The 17,649-nt window shown below is 44.0% G+C and overlaps 1 protein-coding gene across 3 annotated transcripts in view; it reads left to right on the top strand.

The window, feature by feature from the left end:
- The window catches only part of ABCC5 (ATP binding cassette subfamily C member 5), an 88,575-nt gene that overhangs the window by 26,841 nt on the left and 44,085 nt on the right, over positions 1-17,649 (top strand). For 2 of the 3 annotated variants that reach the window (XM_007468933.1, XM_007468934.1), the window contains 9 exons: positions 775-932; positions 1,117-1,272; positions 1,964-2,111; positions 6,937-7,170; positions 7,321-7,494; positions 8,102-8,249; positions 10,829-10,977; positions 11,385-11,492; positions 15,687-16,043. In XM_007468933.1, the coding sequence (XP_007468995.1) occupies positions 775-932; positions 1,117-1,272; positions 1,964-2,111; positions 6,937-7,170; positions 7,321-7,494; positions 8,102-8,249; positions 10,829-10,977; positions 11,385-11,492; positions 15,687-16,043 (1,632 nt within the window). Of the gene's footprint in view, positions 1-774; positions 933-1,116; positions 1,273-1,963; positions 2,112-4,507; positions 4,583-4,908; positions 6,169-6,936; positions 7,171-7,320; positions 7,495-8,101; positions 8,250-10,828; positions 10,978-11,384; positions 11,493-15,686; positions 16,044-17,649 lie in introns of those variants that run through there. The other variant, XM_007468935.1, reaches the window with a different exon arrangement.

The following is a 17,649-nucleotide window of genomic DNA, read 5'->3' as shown; positions in this document are numbered from 1 at the left end:
CTTTATAGTAAAATATGTATAACTTTGTATTTCCACCCATGAGACTCTCTGCTTCATGCTGCAGGAGCTCTTTAGGAGCTTAGGAGCTCTTTAGCGGGGAAGCCAGGGCGAGAGCCCCGCTTCTGCTCTCCCTGTTGCTGATAAGAGAGAGAGAGGAGGCATGTGTGCATCCCGGCTTTTTCTGCATGACAGGGCTGATAAGGCGGTGGGGGGGGGGGATTGTGAAGTTTTTGCCACAGAAAATGGGCAATAGAATTTGCAGTTAGTAGTGTAGTAATTGACTCTCAGTCTATATTGGGAAATGAAAGATAAAACACTTTAGTGATAAAAATATAAATTTTAAGATATACAACACAATGAGTGAATAATGATGTAAACTGTGGACTTCAGTTAGTGATAATATATCAGTATTGGGCTGTCCGTTGTGACAAATGTAACACACTCATGCAAGATGTTAATTATGGAGGAAACAGGGGGAGGAGGGGGGGAGGTGAGGAGGTATATGGGAACTCTCTGTACTTTCTGCTCAATTTTTCTGAAAGTACTCAAAAAAATGAAGTCTGTTAGTTCAGAAATTTTAAGTATCTGGTTTAATGTTCCTTAGCAAGTTCATATCATACAAGTTAGTGTTTAACCTACTGACCCTTGGGATTTCTTGGGTAAGATGAATCTGGTTTGCAGTTTGAGCTGTTATGTCAGGCAGATTTGGTACTCTCTGTTTTTCTGATGTTCATTAATTGTGCTTTTGCCTTCCCTCCCTATCTGTTGAAACAGCTGGATTGCCAAGATGCCTTGGAAGCAGCAGCCCGAGCTGAGGGCCTTTCCCTGGATGCCTCCATGCATTCTCAGCTCAGAATCCTGGATGAGGAACATCCCAAGGGAAAGTACCATCATAGCTTAAGTGCTCTGAAGCCCATCCGGACCACTTCCAAGTAAGAGGTTCTGCTGGTTAGTGGCTTGTCTGTGAAGCACCAAAAAAATTCGGGCTAAGATTAGACTATTTGAGGAAAACCTGGGTTTAGCCAGGAGTTCTGTATACTAAACATTGTATTGTAAGTGTTGGCTAGCCTCTCCACGTGTGTTGACAATTTTGTGCTTTGGGTTTTCTGTCCTCAGACACCAGCACCCAGTGGACAATGCTGGGCTCTTCTCCTGTATGACTTTTTCTTGGCTTTCTCCTCTGGCTCGCACAGCCCACAAGAAGGGGGAGCTCTTAATGGAGGACGTGTGGTCTTTGTCCAAGCACGAGTCTTCCGAGGTGAACTGTAGAAGGTAGGCGTCTCTGATCCACCCTCATCTCCCACATACTGGTTGTGTAGGGCCTGAGCTAGGAGTGTGGGTCCGGCAGTGTCAGGTCCAGAGCTCTGTGTCCTTTTAGGATCTGAGCTATCCTATGGAGGGAGGGTAGCCTGGGGGTGACTTTCCCTTTGCTCTTCTGCTTTATCTCCTATATCATCTTTAATCCTGTTTTAACCACGGGCTTTCTCTCTCTCTCTCAGCCCCGCTTCTCTTCCTGAGTCTGCAGGGAGATTATGTTGCTGCCTTGTGACAGAATACATTTTTGTGGTAGCCGATTGTCATGATTAAAATCTAGTTACGACTCTACATTTTACCACAGGATCCTTCAGAAAGGGTTGGGGACCCTTGAGGAAGGAAGTTCTTATCCACAGGCAGATTCTATTCAGGGATAATTTTTCTGGGTGGAAGGAAAGACTTTCGTTCTCATCATTTTCTGAATCCTGAGAGGCTCCCTATACAGGGTAAATATGTAGTTACCCAGGAAAGGTCTTTCTTCCCCAGAAGGTGAAGACTGTACATAACTTGAAAGGAGAGACCGGTGTGAATGGTGGCAGGAGGGAGGCTGGGGGGGGGGGGGGGGGGGGGGGGGGCTGGGGGGGTGGGGGGTGGGGGTGTGCGTATTCCCTGGGGAGATGTGTGACGGAGGACATGTGCCCTTGTTAAGACTAGAGAGACTGTGGCAAGAAGAGCTGCATGAAGTTGGGCCAGACGATGCTTCCCTCCGGAGGGTTGTGTGGACCTTCTGCCGCACCAGGCTCATCCTCTCCATCGTGTGCCTGATGATCACGCAGCTGGCTGGCTTCAGTGGACCAGTAAGTCCTAACCATCCTTCCTAACAGTCTCCAGGGCCCCAGCCATGGCCAGCTGTAACCTTCTTGTTCTGTTGCAGGGGTTGCCCTCACCTTTGGGCTAGTTAGCAGCCTTAGAGATGCCTCCAGGTCTGTTGCAAGGGTGCAGTTGATGTTGGGGTGAATGGCGGTTTGTGAGAACTGGAAGGAGGAGGGGGCTGCATTGCCAGAGGAGAAGCGGACCTGGCTTGCTTCCCTGGGGTGGGGGTGAAGCTGAATGACTCCAGCTCTGCCCAGGGCCACGCTGCTTTGCGGCGTATCGACACGAAACGACGGTCCCGGTTCGGGAAAGGTGTCTCACAGTTCCGTGAGCAGCTGAGAGCAGTGTTGTGTGGCGTAGGCTGTTGCGTTGGTGCTGGTGACACACTGAAGGTCTGGGGGCAGAGTTGTCACATGTTTGACGGTTCTGTGGCACATGAGCCCTCAAGAAGCTGGAAGACTGTTGAGGTTCTTAGAGGCTAACCTGAAGTCCATTTCAAGCTCTGGTTTATAGTGTAAACCGTGTGGCAGGTGTTGGGGTTGCAGCCCTGGTTTTCCTAGTGTTGCTGAAGCAGAGTAGGGGGGAAGAGTGACGGTCACGCTGTTTTCTGGACACCTGTTTCTTACACCTGCTGTGCTGCCTTACACTTGAGACTTGGATTAAATCTATTCTCTACATATTTGCCTTGAGGCATCGGAGCCGTAGTACTCCTTATTCTGTGCGTTTTCCGTGTGTGGGTAAGCTGGAGGTTCATGGTTTTGGTAAGTATGGGCCTAAGGTGCATGGTGATTAGGTAAAACTAATTTGCAGTTTTTCTGTTATGTTTTTTTGTTTGTTTGTTCGTTTGTTTTTGTTTTTAATGTCTGATGCCTTTTAAAAGTTTTGATCTCTTTTCTGGAGCAGAGAACACTACTTTTCTGGTATTGGGTTTCTTATTAATTGACCAACTAACATACTTTTGTGTAAGTTTTAAGTAAGAGGGATCATGTAACTGAATATCATGTCACTGACCAAAAGGCAAACATTTTCATAGGACCAGCTTCCCCCAAGAAGAGCTTCTGTCATTGTTTCACTACAGGGCTGGTGGCTGCTCTGATCTTTGGAAGAATTCTTGCAGCTGGGTAGCACGGTATACAGGCTTCCTTGATTCTATTCGGCCAACGCAAGAATTTAATTGGCTCCTCCCACCTCCCCCCCCAAAATTCCATAGATTGTTGGGACTTTAATTTTTTACTTGGGAAAAAAAGTTTCTTATGCTTGTCCAGCTTGGGGGGCCTTACAGTCACTCACTTGAGCATCTGCATATTCCTTTATCTCTCTTTTAAGGCACAGCGCACTGGAATACTAATCTCTAGTAAACTCTTCTAGATGCCAGGGAAAGCTGAGAGCCTTCCTTTAATAGGAAAACAGCAGCACGCTTTTCCTTTTCTCCACCCTCTTGAGGAAGAGCACCTTAAGGCCTGTGTTACTTTGGGAGATTTTCCCCTAGAACAATCAAGAAAGCAATGGTCCCATCCACAGTGTCTCTAATTAATAAAAAAAGATTTCAAATTGTAAGCAATGAAAACTTCTTTTTTGGAGCTCTAATTCTGACAAATTTCTTTTTAATTGGAAATTTGAAGGATCGGGTTTGAGATTAGTATTAGCAATGAGCATACCTTCCATCTGTGGATTTAAATCCTCTGGAAGAACATCCATTTTAGATTTTTGCACATTTTCTAATATGGCAAGGCTTTCAAACTGGCTTAGTCTGTTCTTACAGAAATCTACGTAAGATCTGACTCCCCAGATACCATATATTTTTTTACTCTCCCCTCAGGTCTCACTGAACCTTGGTAGCCATATGCAGAGCAAATAAAACACAATCAAGTGACTGTGTTTTGTTTTGTTTTTTAACTGCTGGCCAGCTGGGCTGGACATTAATGATCAAGATGATCTAAGGTTTCAGTGATGCCAGTGGACCAGTGCTCTGCGCACGGTGTCCAAGGGTCACCATAGTGTTAATGGAGAGCCAGAATACCTAAGGGTATGGTCTTGACCTACGATGAGTGACCAAATTGCTAGACTTGCAGAGGTGATTTGTGGCCTTCTTGGATTAAAACAGTTTTAAAAGACCAGGCCTGACCTATGATTTGTGTGTAAAGAATTAGCATCCGCCCTGTAGATCTGCAAGAGACGGCTCCCTCCTGCAGTGCTATCTCTTGGTGAATGCTAACTCTGCTCACGGGCCTTTTGGGGAAAGGACAGTGAAAAGCCTCTAGAGAGGTAAGTTTCCCACCCTTCCAACCTCTCTCCAGCTGCAGCTTGCTTGATGCTGTCAGGATCTGGATTTGGGGGGAGTGTCTCTGTAGTGGAACCAGTGACAGAAGCTGTTCTTTAGAATTTTCAGGATGGCTGTATTCTGCGGTCAGAATGAGAGAGTCAAGCTGGGCAGAATCTCTCGCCAAGAGTTCAGGTAAGGTAATGTTTATTCACTGGGAATGCTTTCCACAGCCAGACAACTATGCTGACAGTCTCGAGTTTTCTCCCAGTTTGTTTAAATTTAAATGATTAATTTGTAACCTTTTAAAACAAAATTTTGGTTAGATTTTTCATGAAAACCTTTTTTTTTTCTTTGTTCCATACAAAATGGTTTGAAATGTAATTGTTTTTTAAAACCCCCCTATGTGTTGGAAATTCTTTAATCTGCTGTTTCCTCTTTTCCCTCCCCTTTGAAAGTTTTGCATAGTGTTAAGCATTCATTTTGTCTTTCACCTTCCCTCTGCTCCTCCTCTCTGGGAGGTACTAATGCTATTACCTGGTGCTGAAAAATGGCACAATAAAGGTATGGGAAGGAAGGAACCCCAAACTACAACCTGCTGTCCTTTCACGCCTTCCTTTGGAGACTGCTCCGTCAGTGCCGAGGTGTGTGAGAAAATGCTTTACTGCACCGCCATCTTACTGAGTTGCTTCACGTGAGGAAAATGGGGTTTTGACCCTGCCACTCAGTGACTCAGTTCCACATTTTGGATTGCATACTGGAAAAGAAGCCAATCTTCTTGCTAGTAAACCAACAACCCAGCTGTATGCAGTGGTGACCCAAGCAATGGATATAAAACCTAAAAATCTGAGGGAGGGGAGAGATGGGATACAATAGTTCTTGGAATCTGAAATCTCCTATTTATTTGATCAGGTTATTTACTGAGACTTGACATAAATCTGATTGGTGGGAATCTCTTAGGATCTAGTCGACATCTGATATTAATTTCCTCTCAGGAAAAACAAGAAATACCGATTTACCCAGAGAGAGTCTGGGTTCTGGAATTCAGCGTTAGCTGCTGCTTCAGGACATTTGCTTCTGGCCTCCATTTTTGTCTGTCATTCAAGCGCTGGTTTCCAGCTACAGTACCCTTTGCTATAAGGATCGGTGTAGATGGGTGAATGGGTTTCTCCTTAATTTTATTTTCTTCCTTCGGGGAGGGGGATTGATTTGGCTTTCTTTTGTTGTGGTTTGTTTTGTTTCATTTTTGGCAAGATCAACTTTAGCTGCAAGGACTCGAAAAGACTCTGAAGGATGCCACCGTTTTTCCTTGAGGCCTAGATTTTTGTATTCCCTCCAGAGCAGAGGTCACTCCTCACAGCCTAGTGAACCAATAGCACCAGTGATTTTAAGCAGAGTCAACTCTTTGGGGAGTTTTCAGTTTAGTTTTTTGTTTTTTTAATTCTCTTTCCTTAGCAGCAAGGTCTTTATTCCTGGAGAATCTCCTCTGTTGCAGGCTAACTGCAACTTCAGGAGCCCTAACCGATTAAGTGCTGTCAGCTTGATGCGCTACTCCGGACTCTGGAAACAGATATTGGTTCTATGCTGTAATTTCCACTGTGTGTAGTTAAAACAACAGTCGAGGCCAGACCTCTTGGCTGGCTAGCCCTGTATAACTCGACTCTGTATGTTCCCATGTATGTTACCGCAATGCTCCTCCTGTTGTACAGTGTCTGTGAGATGCTCTTTGAAGATGGTACTTTTTATTTTTTTCATTTTCAATAAAAGTACATTACCTCCCACTTCCTGGTATTTAATCCTGTTGCTGAATGTGCCTCGTGTGAGTGTGTGCTCCGGCGTTGCAGGACCTCAGAGCTGGAGGTGGCACTCGGTGGTTCTTGGGGGCTGCTGCCTTCCCTCCCTGCAGGTGGTGTTAGACATGTGCTACCTGAGGTAACATGTTTTTGTTTTTGGGAGGGAGCGGGGAGTGTGGGAGGGCCCTTGGGAGGGTCTCTGGATTTTGAATAGTCAGCTTTGTTTGCTCTCTTCTGTACTATTTATTAAACTGCGGATGTTTATTTTCAGGAATGTTTTGCAAATGCACTTCTCACTCTTCCCCAGTCCAACTGTAGGTACACTGTTCCTTTTTATCAAATAAGCACGTTTGAAACGATCCAAAAAAAAAAAAAAGGGTCTTAATTTCATGTAAAGAAATGTATCATTGTGTGGAGATACTGGAATAAGGTCAAATATATACTTTTTAATGACCGTGTGTTGAGAATGAATTTCAGCTCATGGACAGGTTTATGTTACATTAGAAAGAGTATGGTTTTTGGTGGTGTCCTGAAGGAAGAAAGTTTCAAATTAGACCTACCTCCTGCAAATTGCTCTGCGTAAATAGCTGCAGGTGGGCCGTCAGCAATAGTTCGTCCTCCGAGAAGGTCTTTCTCTGCTTAGGCACTTATCACTGTACAGTGGAGCTGCCTCCTCTTTCTAACTTAACATAAAACTGTGGCGTGGCGTGTGAGTGCCGTGGAGAAGCTGACGGTGGTGTGTGTTTCTCCCTGTAGGCCTTCGTGGTGAAACACCTCCTGGAGTACACCCAGGACACAGAGTCTAACCTCCAGTACAGCTTGCTGTTAGTCCTGGGCCTCCTCCTGACAGAAATCGTGCGTTCTTGGTCGCTTGCGCTGACGTGGGCATTGAATTACCGAACTGGGGTCCGCTTGCGGGGGGCCATCCTGACCATGGCGTTTAAGAAGATCCTTAAGCTGAAGAACATTAAGGAGAAGTCCGTGGGTGAGGTGAGCGAGGGGTGTTTGCTTCAGGGCAGAGAGAAAGCTCCCAACCTGAGATCTTTCCTTCCCTTGGGTCCCCGTTCTGTCCTTCGTCTTCCTCCTGAGGCAGTGCCTGCGTCCTCGCAGTGTCCACTCACTGCTCTTTCTGTCTCATAGCTCATCAACCTGTGCTCCAACGATGGACAGAGGATGTTCGAGGCAGCTGCCGTTGGCAGCTTGTTGGCTGGAGGACCTGTTATTGCCATCTTGGGCATGATTTATAATGTAATTATTCTGGGACCAACAGGCTTCCTGGGATCAGCGGTTTTTATCCTTTTTTATCCTGCAATGGTGAGTAAGCCTCCTTACCGTATTTTGGCAGCTTCTCCTCAGATGAGTTACTTCCACTGGGCTATATATAGTAGGCACCACCGAGGTATCACATCTTTGATTGGAAATTTCCTTTAAGCAGGTACCTGGTTTGGAAATGTCTGGAAAGAGCTAGACAGTGTTCAATCCATACAGGCAGCATTTTGACTTCAGAGGACGTCACATGTCACTTGAATAAAGGCAGTAGCTCCTAAGTGAGATTTAAAAAGAGGGAGTGTGAGTGAAGGAGGTCAGCAGGTGAACCCTGCTTCCCCCAGGTAACACAGGAGAGGGTGAGTCACGCCATCTCAAGGTGATGCTAACTGATATGGCTCTCCCACTTCCCTTTGGTAGCATAGATATCTGTGATTACTCTGAGGACAAATATTTACTTGTCTTAACTTTCTTCCAAAGGATAAGAGTCAAATACCATTTGATTATCATTTAATAGACCACTTTTATTAAAAAGCAGTATAACTACGGGATGCTCACTTTATAATAACCTTAAGCGGATTTATCTCCCAGGGAGACTAGACGGTTCTAACTCTGAATAAGCTCTGATTTGGCATGACATTGCTTTTCCTTTCAGATGTTTGTATCACGGATCACTGCATATTTCAGGAGAAAATGTGTGACCATCACAGATGACCGTGTCCAGAAGATGAATGAAGTCCTTACCTACATTAAATTTATTAAAATGTATGCCTGGGTCAAAGCATTCTCTCAGAGTGTACAAAGTGAGTTTAAAGACTTCATATGTGTATATGGTAGAAGGATGTTGGCTTCTGTGCTTCCTGAGCACATTAGCTACTGGGAATCCTAATGTCATAGGATCATAATACCTTATGTTCTTATAATAGCCTATGAGCTTTACGTTGATAGGGATCTTAGAGACTGGCACCCATAACCTCATCTCACAAATGAGGAAATTGAGACCTGAGAAAATTGTGATTTTTCCCAAGATAACTCAGCTGGTTATGAGTAATTCATTCAGTTTCGAAGCCCCCTATCTATACTCTCATCCAGCCCGTAATTTTCTGGTATGGCCATGAGGACATCACAGAAAACAGTATCAAGTGGCTGCTGAGAGCTCCACTTCTGCCCCCACCACTCTGTGTGTGCATGCACACTATGGGTAGGTGGGTGTGAAACCCTGGGGGTGGTGCTGGGAGAAGGGCTAGGCTGGAGGTCAGGACAGCTGGACTCTGGGCCTCGCTCCGCCACTCACTCACAAGGGTTTTTTAATTTGGTTTCTTTTCAAATAATTGATTTGTGTTGAGTCACAAGGTTCTCAGTGCCTGCCCCGATCCTGATCCGTAAATTCATTGCAGACATAAACATGTCGTATGTAAGTGCCACAAAGTTTGGAGGAATAATTAGCACATTAGCTGGGCATTCCAAAAGATCTCAACAGAAGTTGAAATCTTGGGCCCTAAAAAAGGTGAATTTAAGAAAAATATATTTAAAGGCACTTTAAGGGACTTCCCTGGTGGCACAGTGGTTAAGAATCCGCCTGCCAATGCAGGGGACACGGGTTCAAGCCCTGGTCCGGGAAGATACCACATGCCATGGAGCAACTAAGCCCGTGTGCCACAACTACTGAGCCTGCACTCTAGAGCCCACAAGCCACAACTACTGAGCCTGTGTGCCACAACTACTGAAGCCCATGCGGCTAGAACCCGTGCTCTGCAACAAGAGAAGCCAATGCAATGAAAAGCCCGCACACCACAACAAAGAGCAGCCCCCACTCGCTGCAACTAGAGAAAGCCGTGCAGCAGTGAAGACCCAACACAGCCATAAATAAATAAATAAATAAATAAATATTTAAAGGCACTTTAGAGTTCAAATGAGAAGACATAGTTACATTTAAATTTAATATAAATATAAAAGATATGGCTGTTCATTGACCATAATCTCACAGGGAGCTAACCTGAAAATGATCCAGTTAAAAAGTTCGTGTAGGGGACTTCCCTGCGGTCTAGTGGTTAAGACTTCACACTTCCACTGCAGGGGGCATGGGTTCTGTTCCTGGTCAGGGAACTAAGATCCCACATGCTGCGTGGCGTGGCCAAAAAATAAAAAAGTAAAAAGAAGTTTAAAAGTTGGTGCAATTTTGGGTTGAATAGAAATACAGTGTTCAGATCAAGGAAGCTGTTTTATTTTCACTGCTTGGTTTGTTGACTAAACCTTCAGGAACATTGTGTCCACTTCATAAACTTTAATTATGAGTGGTCAGAAGCATCCAGCAGTGGATTAGGCTCCTTCTTTAAGTAGTGAGTTTGTTGCCAATAGAATGGAACAATTGGGTGCTAACAGGACATCTGCCAAGCCTGTTGGCAGGATCACCGATGATGGTACCTTCCGGCTCTCAGATTCTAATTTTCTCAGTTTTATAATCTTTCTGTGACTCCACTCATCCTTCATCCCCTGACTTTGGTATCTTTACCTGTGTGTTTTAGCTTGAAAAGAGCATCCTTGCTCACTATAGACTTGGGCAAGTTATGTGATACATGTTAAAGCAATGAGTTGAATTTTTTAAAACTATGACTTGAGAGCTGGCTCTCAATATATTTTCCAGTGTTTGGGATAGTGGTAATACCTTTAAAGGTCAGTTCATAGTCTCCCAGAAAAATTGCTTTTATGTTTGAAAATTTTTTGAAAATACCTCACCGCTTTATTGTCATACTTCTTACTCCCTGGTCTTTTGTACTCCATGGTTGCTCTGTTAATAAGGTTGTCAGTTTTATAAATATTTAAGAAAAATCATTCTGCTTACAAAAATTGTATTTCACTCATCTTCTTCCAATCACCCTTACTGCTTTTTGTGTGAAAGCCTCTATTCTAGCACCAACATACAGTAGGCACCCTAGTAAATCTTAGTTCCTTTTTAATTCTCCATTATTGTTGTATAGTCTTTCTTATAAGTACCTAACCTAGAAATAAACAACCAGGGAAGCAAACAAAACTGCCACTAGCAGATATGATTCATGTGTTCATTCCTTCTAAACAAAAGAAATTTGCAAAAAGAATTAGACTAAGGCAGAAGATGATCATTGTACTGAGAAGCAGTGACTGTTTTTTGTTAGATTCATTCCTGTGACTTGATGCATTTCAAACCTCAAGCTTGTGTGCCAGCTTTTGTGATTTTAATTGACGGCCATATTGACCTAGTTTTTTTGCATCGTAAATGTTACAGGGTCGTTTTAAAACCTGTGGTGGCTGAAGACCTACCAAGTCTTGTTTGGTGACAGAGGAGCAATATCCCATGGTTTCTTTCGACTTGCTTTTTAGAAACTGGCTTGCTTTTTATTCTTAGAAATCCGAGAGGAGGAACGTCGGATGTTGGAAAAAGCCGGGTACTTTCAGAGCATCACCGTCGGTGTGGCTCCCATTGTGATGGTGATCGCCAGTGTTGTGACCTTCTCTGTTCACATGACCCTTGGCTTTGATCTGACAGCAGCACAGGTCAGTGAGCCCTCAGGGCTTGGGGACATTTTAGAAATACCACATATAGAGATGCTCTGGTCCTCTGGTTACTAGATTTGGATTTCTTTCATTCATGCGGTTAATCTGAGAAGTGGAAGAGTGGGGATTTAGCCCCAGTGCACAAATAAGTGTACGGGTTGTTTTACAACTTTGGGTTTAATTCTGAAAATACACGTCATTGTTTGATTCAGAGTCACTGAGAATTTTAATTAGAGGTCTCAAAAACTCTACCTTAAAAAATATATATCTGAAATATATCTGACTCTTACCAATATTTGACAGTCAAGTTACAGCCCTCAAACCTGAAAGGAAATTGATGATGTCGTGTTACTTTAGTCGCATAGCCTCATCAGCCTCATCAGTTTCTTCTCTTTTCCTATATTTAGGCTTTCACAGTGGTGACTGTCTTCAATTCCATGACTTTTGCTTTGAAAGTTACACCGTTCTCAGTAAAGTCCCTCTCAGAAGCATCCGTTGCTGTCGACAGATTTAAGGTAAGTGGCTCCCTTCCCTCCTCCGTGTCAGGAGCTGTGGCAAAACTAACTGCTGCCTTTATTCCAATGGGCCACGTGGGCTGGCTGCACTTGGCTTTTTTCACGTTTAGCCTTTCGGCAAGTTGGTAAGAAAGGGGGCAGTGGAGGAGGCTCAGGGGACCTTTTCAAAGAAATATGAATTTTTACCTTTTGTAGACAGCCTAGTTCTGGGCTTCCAAAATTTCAGTGTTCCCCTTCAGAGCTAGTCCCTTCTGCCTGGACCTAACATGGATATATGTTGTAATTTACTGGGCCTTTAAGTGATTCAAACCTAGGCAATTAGAGTTATCAGGAGGCTGTCAGCTTTTTCTCACCTTGATCTACATCTACCTCTACCAAAATACTGTCGGGAATAAGCTCTTTTTGATTTTTTCCCCTGCCCTGTGGTTGCCACTCATGATACAGATAATGCAGTGACATGGGAATAGTCATAAGACTAGATCATACTGAGAACTGCAGTTAAGTACGTATCAGGGTTCTTTTTTTCCTTGCAGGTGGTTAGTTGATTGTGCCTTGACTGTGTTTTTTGTGCCTTCAGAATAATACAAATACATGATACAAGAGGTAGATATATTTGGGAGGGTGGAGGGAGATAGATATTTGAAAGTGGTTAATACTTAAAAAAAAAAAATGTCCAGCACCTGTGTGGCTGGACTCTCTTGACAAAGCCACTGCAGAGAGTAGCTCCTGCTAATTCTTCTTGGCTGCTGAGAGCAATACAAAAGCAAGGTCAGTACCTTGAAGGCTTGAAGCTCAGGTGTTTGAGGGATTGATATCATCACCTTAGGTGTTCAGCAGAAAACAAATTGGGTTTTCCTCTTAAGAAGCATGGAGAATAGCTTCCCAAGATTTATTTATATTTTACTTGTTTATAGTTAACCAGGTGAATTTTGTTTGGTCAAGAAAGCTGGTCCTCAAGAATGTGCCCCCCCGACCCTAGCCCCAAGCCCTCCCTCACCCCAGCCTGGCTGCTAGAAGGCCGAGATCCAGAGCCATGTGAAAAGAAATGGTCTAATTTTAATCAGAGCCTTATTTTGCAGAACCCACAATATCTAGTTTTGAAGAAGGCAGAATTTTTTGGTAAATTTAAAAAATCTTATTGGCTCTATTCAGCGATTCATGAATTGGGCAACATCCAATCTAGCAACTAGAAGGAGGTCCGAGGAGCTGTACAAGATGAAAGACTTTTATAGGTAGAAGGGAGCAGGAACAAGGAAGTTATTCTAGGCAGAAAATCACATTGGTTATTACAAGGTTACTTTCCTTTAGGGGATGGCAGGGGTCTATCAGGCAGGTTACCTAACTAGTGCTGATCAGGTGATTCCTGATTGACTTGTTTAATATTCCATTTCTGGGAGAGCTGAAACTATAGTTAAGTCTCAGTTTGGTGACGTGGGGCTTAGCATAAGTGACTCCATTTGGGGCCTGTTGTCTTGTTTTTAACAGCCCACAGGAAGCAGACCAGAACTCATCCTAAATGGATCAATTTCCTCCTAAAAGAAAAACGCAACATTTTATATAGGATTTAACCAAGACCTAGAGTCTCATAATATAATATTCAAAATGCCCAGGATACAATCCAAAATTACTCTGCATACAAAGAAAGTCTAGATACTGAGATGACCCAAATGTTGGAATTATCAGAAAAAGACCTTAGAAATGAAAAGGTAGAAAGTCTCAGCAGAGAAATAGAAGATATAGAAAATAACCAAATAAAAAAATTTTAAGCTAAGAAATTATATTAATCAAAATTTGAAAATATATTGGATGGACAGTAGCAGAATACAGGTGACAAAGGAAGTCTGTGAACTTGAAGATAGATCAGTTGAAATTATCTGTGATAAGCAGAATGTCCACCCCTAAGGCAGATGTTTTGAGCATAAATTTGTCCCCCTATTTATTTCTCTGTCCTTTTTAGTGAATGGCTTTGGTGGCATTTTGGACGAAGGAATAGGAATTTATAGTACAGATTTGTTCACACACCACCCCAACCCCCTTATTTCTCAAGAGCTCTCTTCTTTTCACTTACTAGTGAGAACCGGTTTTAGCAGGTGGCTTTTCACGCTATAGATCCTTCCTCTATCCAGGAAGCTTCAGAGTTAATAATAGAAGAAATCACCCCCAGCTCTGTTGTATGCCTCATGAGAATGAGTCGCATTCTAGCTAATTCCTCTTGGCAAATCTCCTTCCCCCCGCCTCCACTTCTGGGAGGATATGATAATTTTAGAAAGGCAGTGAGAAGCCACCTTATAACTTTTCTGATAAGAGAGTCACGAGTATAGTGTTGCCAGGTTTAGCCAATAAAAACACAGGCCACCCAGTTAATAACTGCATGAGACGTACTTATACTAAAAGACTATTCATTATTTATCTGGAATCAAAATTTAACTAGGCATCCTGTATTTTTATCTGGCAACCCTATGAGTAGTCTCTCCTCTTCTGCTCAAAAGATACATTCTGATTTGATTGCTTCAGTGAGTGAGAGTAGTGTTTTGATGTAAAGTTGAGGCTTATGGTTTATGTATCTCTAAGATTCTGTTGTCCTGGCAGGTGCAAATCCAAGTAGATATAAATTGAGGTGTGTGGGGCGCTTGTGTGCCTCAGCATGTCCAGGCAGAGTGACCTGAAGCTGAAATCCTTCTGGGAGGAGTGCAGGGCTGCAGGGAGCCTGCGGGAAGGGAAAGTGTGGACGAGCTGTGCAAGCCAGAGGCACTAACAGTTTTTATAGTGCATGAGGCCTACAAGACCCATTTAGTAACTCTTTAGGAGAGAGAGATGATAGGACTTCTGTCAGCGTATGGTTTCACTCTGTGAAGGTGGGCAGAATATTTGGCATGTTATTCTCAGCCCAGTCTTTTAGGAAGGCTCTGAGCAAATGAAACCAATGGCTCTTTTCAGAAAACTGAACTTTAAAAAAAAAACCTACTTTTTTTAAAGGTTGACCAAGAGTGAAGATTATCTAGGAGATTTAGAAACATGACATTTCTGGGAAGATCAGGGATTGGGAATGGATAGGAGACGTGGCAATTTAGGGATGCAAAGAGCAAGCTTAGGAGTTTAGGATTTAGGAGAAAGAGCTTGCTCTTAGGCAAGGGGATTATATGGTACATTCAATAGCACCTGCAAACTTTAAAATAGTTAGGGGTTCTCGGTAACTAAGCAAAGAGTCCTGCCATTAAAAGTCATCTTTTCTCTAAAGACTTTCTAATGTTTAAAAAAAATTTTAATCGTACTGGGAATCCAACCGGGATAGCACCCTATAGGGAAGATCACTGGGTTAAGGGAGGTGTCAGAAGTGGGTTCAAAGTCATGGACACATGTTGGTCCTGGGCAGAGGTTTATTATGGTCACTGTTTCAAATCTAATTTCAGAGACATTTAGCTTTTCAAGCATTCCATTTCTCTTCCCCTGATATACCTCAGTGGGACTTGGGGAATGAGTGGGAGGGAAGAGTCTTTCTTTCCTCCCAAGGATGTTTCTGAGGGAGATACCCTTCCCTTCCACGCAAGCCCTTTGTTTGAATTCTCACAAGTTCCGAGGCAGGACTTGGAAGACATGAGAACTTGTTGGCGAGAAGATGTACTCCGCCGTCAATAAAACCTTAGGTACTCCTTTCTAACCGGAGCGAGCTAGGCCTGGTCACAATCTCAGCTCTGCCTCTCCCCGCGAAATGTGCATGAGGGAAATGCCTAGGCTTGGGGGTTCTGCAGGAGTGGTCTGGAAGGCAAGGCAAACAGAGTGATGAGGTTCTGGGCAGGAGAGCAGCGTGCCCGCCCTTTGGTTTCCCTGCTTGCATTTTACTACCTGCTACTCAGCAACTCATGAGTGAGAACAGGGGCTGCAGACCAGTCAGTTAAATAGCCCTTGGCCCACATTAGACTGGTGGAAAAGGAAAGAGTAGTTTAGCATGTAACTGGTAGCGTTGAGTGTTGGGCCAGTTAAGTAGGCCCCTGTCCATCCCGAGGGTGTCCCCACACTCCCGTGACCTCTCCGTGGGCCTGAGGCTGGGCTACACTAATGAGCTACCTTTTGCCCTTCAGCTTCCTTCCACTGTATAGCCTGATGTGTTTTGCTTCGTGAGTGTACGCCCTAGGCTTGTCTCCCTGGTCTTGATCCAGTGTCTCATCTTTGCACCTCTCTCACAACTCCTATCAGAGTTTGTTTCTAATGGAAGAGGTTCACATGATACAGAAAAAACCAGCCAGCCCTCACATCACGATAGAGATGAAAAATGCCACCTTGGCATGGGACTCCTCCCACTCCAGTCTCCAGAACTCACCCAAGCTGACCCCCAAAACGAAAAAAGACAAGAGGGCTGCCAGGGGCAAGAAAGAGAAGGTGAGGCAGCTGCAGCCCACTGAGCATCAGGCGGTGCTGGCAGAGCAGAAGGGCCACCTCCTCCTGGACAGTGACGAGCGGCCCAGTCCTGAGGAGGAAGAGGGCAAGCACACCCACCTGGGGAACCTCCGCCTGCAGAGGACGCTGTACAACATCGACTTGGAAATTGAAGAGGTAACCATCTACCAGGTGTCTATTCTGGCAGGGGTAGGCAGCTGCCAGTCCTTTTAGCAAAAGGCTTTCTCTCTGGGAGTGGTTTTGAACTAAAGAGCAAATCTGGCCAGTTCTACCTCTAGAAGGGATATTTAGGCATTTAACAATAGAAATGAATAACAACTGCTCTCATGAGATACTCATTTTATAAGCAAGGAAATGAAGCATTTGAGCGGGTTTCCCACAATTTTGCCCTGAATAGATTTGATTTAGTTGTATGTGAGCTGTAATAATTATTTCTAGTTATTGTAGCTCTGTGTGAGCTTCTTATTAGCGCTGGGCTGTGCATAGCACGGAACCTGACATTTAATAGGTACTCTCAGTGATGCCGTGCTCAGCAATTCTACTGTAACTTTATTTTTTAATGTAAGTAAAGGATCGTTATGGTATATGATGTCATGGCCCAGGTAACACAGGACTAGAGTCTCCCACAGGTCCTCCTATAGACAGTGGCTGCCATAGACACTTCAGGTTCAAGGCTTTTAAAATACAGAATATGACTGGGAGCCAGCGCCATGTTGAGGGCTGCAGCATCCAGAGGGTCCCAGGTGTATGTATATCTACTCATTCCATTTTTGAGTGCCAGCTCCCTGCCAGGCACTGTTACAGAGTTGTGGATAGAGCAGTGAAAAACCAAATAGGCCAAAATCCCTGCCCTCCTGGAGTTTACCTTCTTCTGAGCAAAGATATATGGTAAACAAGTAAAAGGGCTACGAAGAAAGGGGATAGAGTCCTTGCTGGGGGGGTGGGGGGAGCAGATGTGGTCAATTTAAATAGGCCTCTTAAGGGAAGGCCTCACTTAAACTAATATCCCACCTGCCATGCGGCCCAGCCAAAAAAAGAAAAAAAAAAGTAATGACAGGCATAATGCATTTGTTACAAATCGAAGGCTTCTGGCAACCCTGCATCAAGCAAGCCTGTAGGCATTTTACCATCAGCATTTGCTTACTTCATGTCTCTGTCACGTTTTGGTAATTCTCAAAATATTTCAAACCCTCCACCAGCAAAAAGATTACGACTCATTGAAGACTCAGATGATGGTTAGCATTTTTTAGTAATAAAGTGTTTTTAAATTGGTATTTACATTGTATTTCTTAGACATAATGTAATTGCACATTTAGTAGACTAAAGTATAGCGTAAACATAACTTACATATACACCGGGAAACCAAAACATTCGTGTGACTCGCTTCATTGCGATATTTGCTTTACTGCGGTGGTCTGGAAGCAGACCCACAATATGTCCAAGGTATGCCTGTATTTGAGCAAAGGCTTGAAGGAGCGAGCCATATGGATACGTGGGGGGGGAAGAGCATTCAGGCAGAGGGAACAGAAGCACGAAGGCCCCGAGTGTGCAGTGTGCCTGTCACAAGAGCAGAGTGAGCATGGGAGAGAGGGGAGGGTGCTGAGGGCAGAGAGGCTTGGGGTGCCAGAGCCTGGAATGATTTCCGCTTTACTCTGAATGGATAGAGAAGCCGTTAGAGGGTTTGGAGGAGGAGAGTGATGTGATCTGACTTACGTATGAAGAGAAACATTCTAGCTTCTGGATTCAGAAGAGTATGTAGGGA

This window comes from Lipotes vexillifer, unplaced genomic scaffold (genome assembly GCF_000442215.2).
Source record: "Lipotes vexillifer unplaced genomic scaffold, Lipotes_vexillifer_v1.1 scaffold263, whole genome shotgun sequence".
Taxonomy (NCBI): domain Eukaryota; kingdom Metazoa; phylum Chordata; class Mammalia; order Artiodactyla; family Lipotidae; genus Lipotes; species Lipotes vexillifer.
The sequence above is the reverse complement of the archived record's forward strand: the minus strand, read 5'-3'. Positions and strand labels throughout refer to the sequence as shown.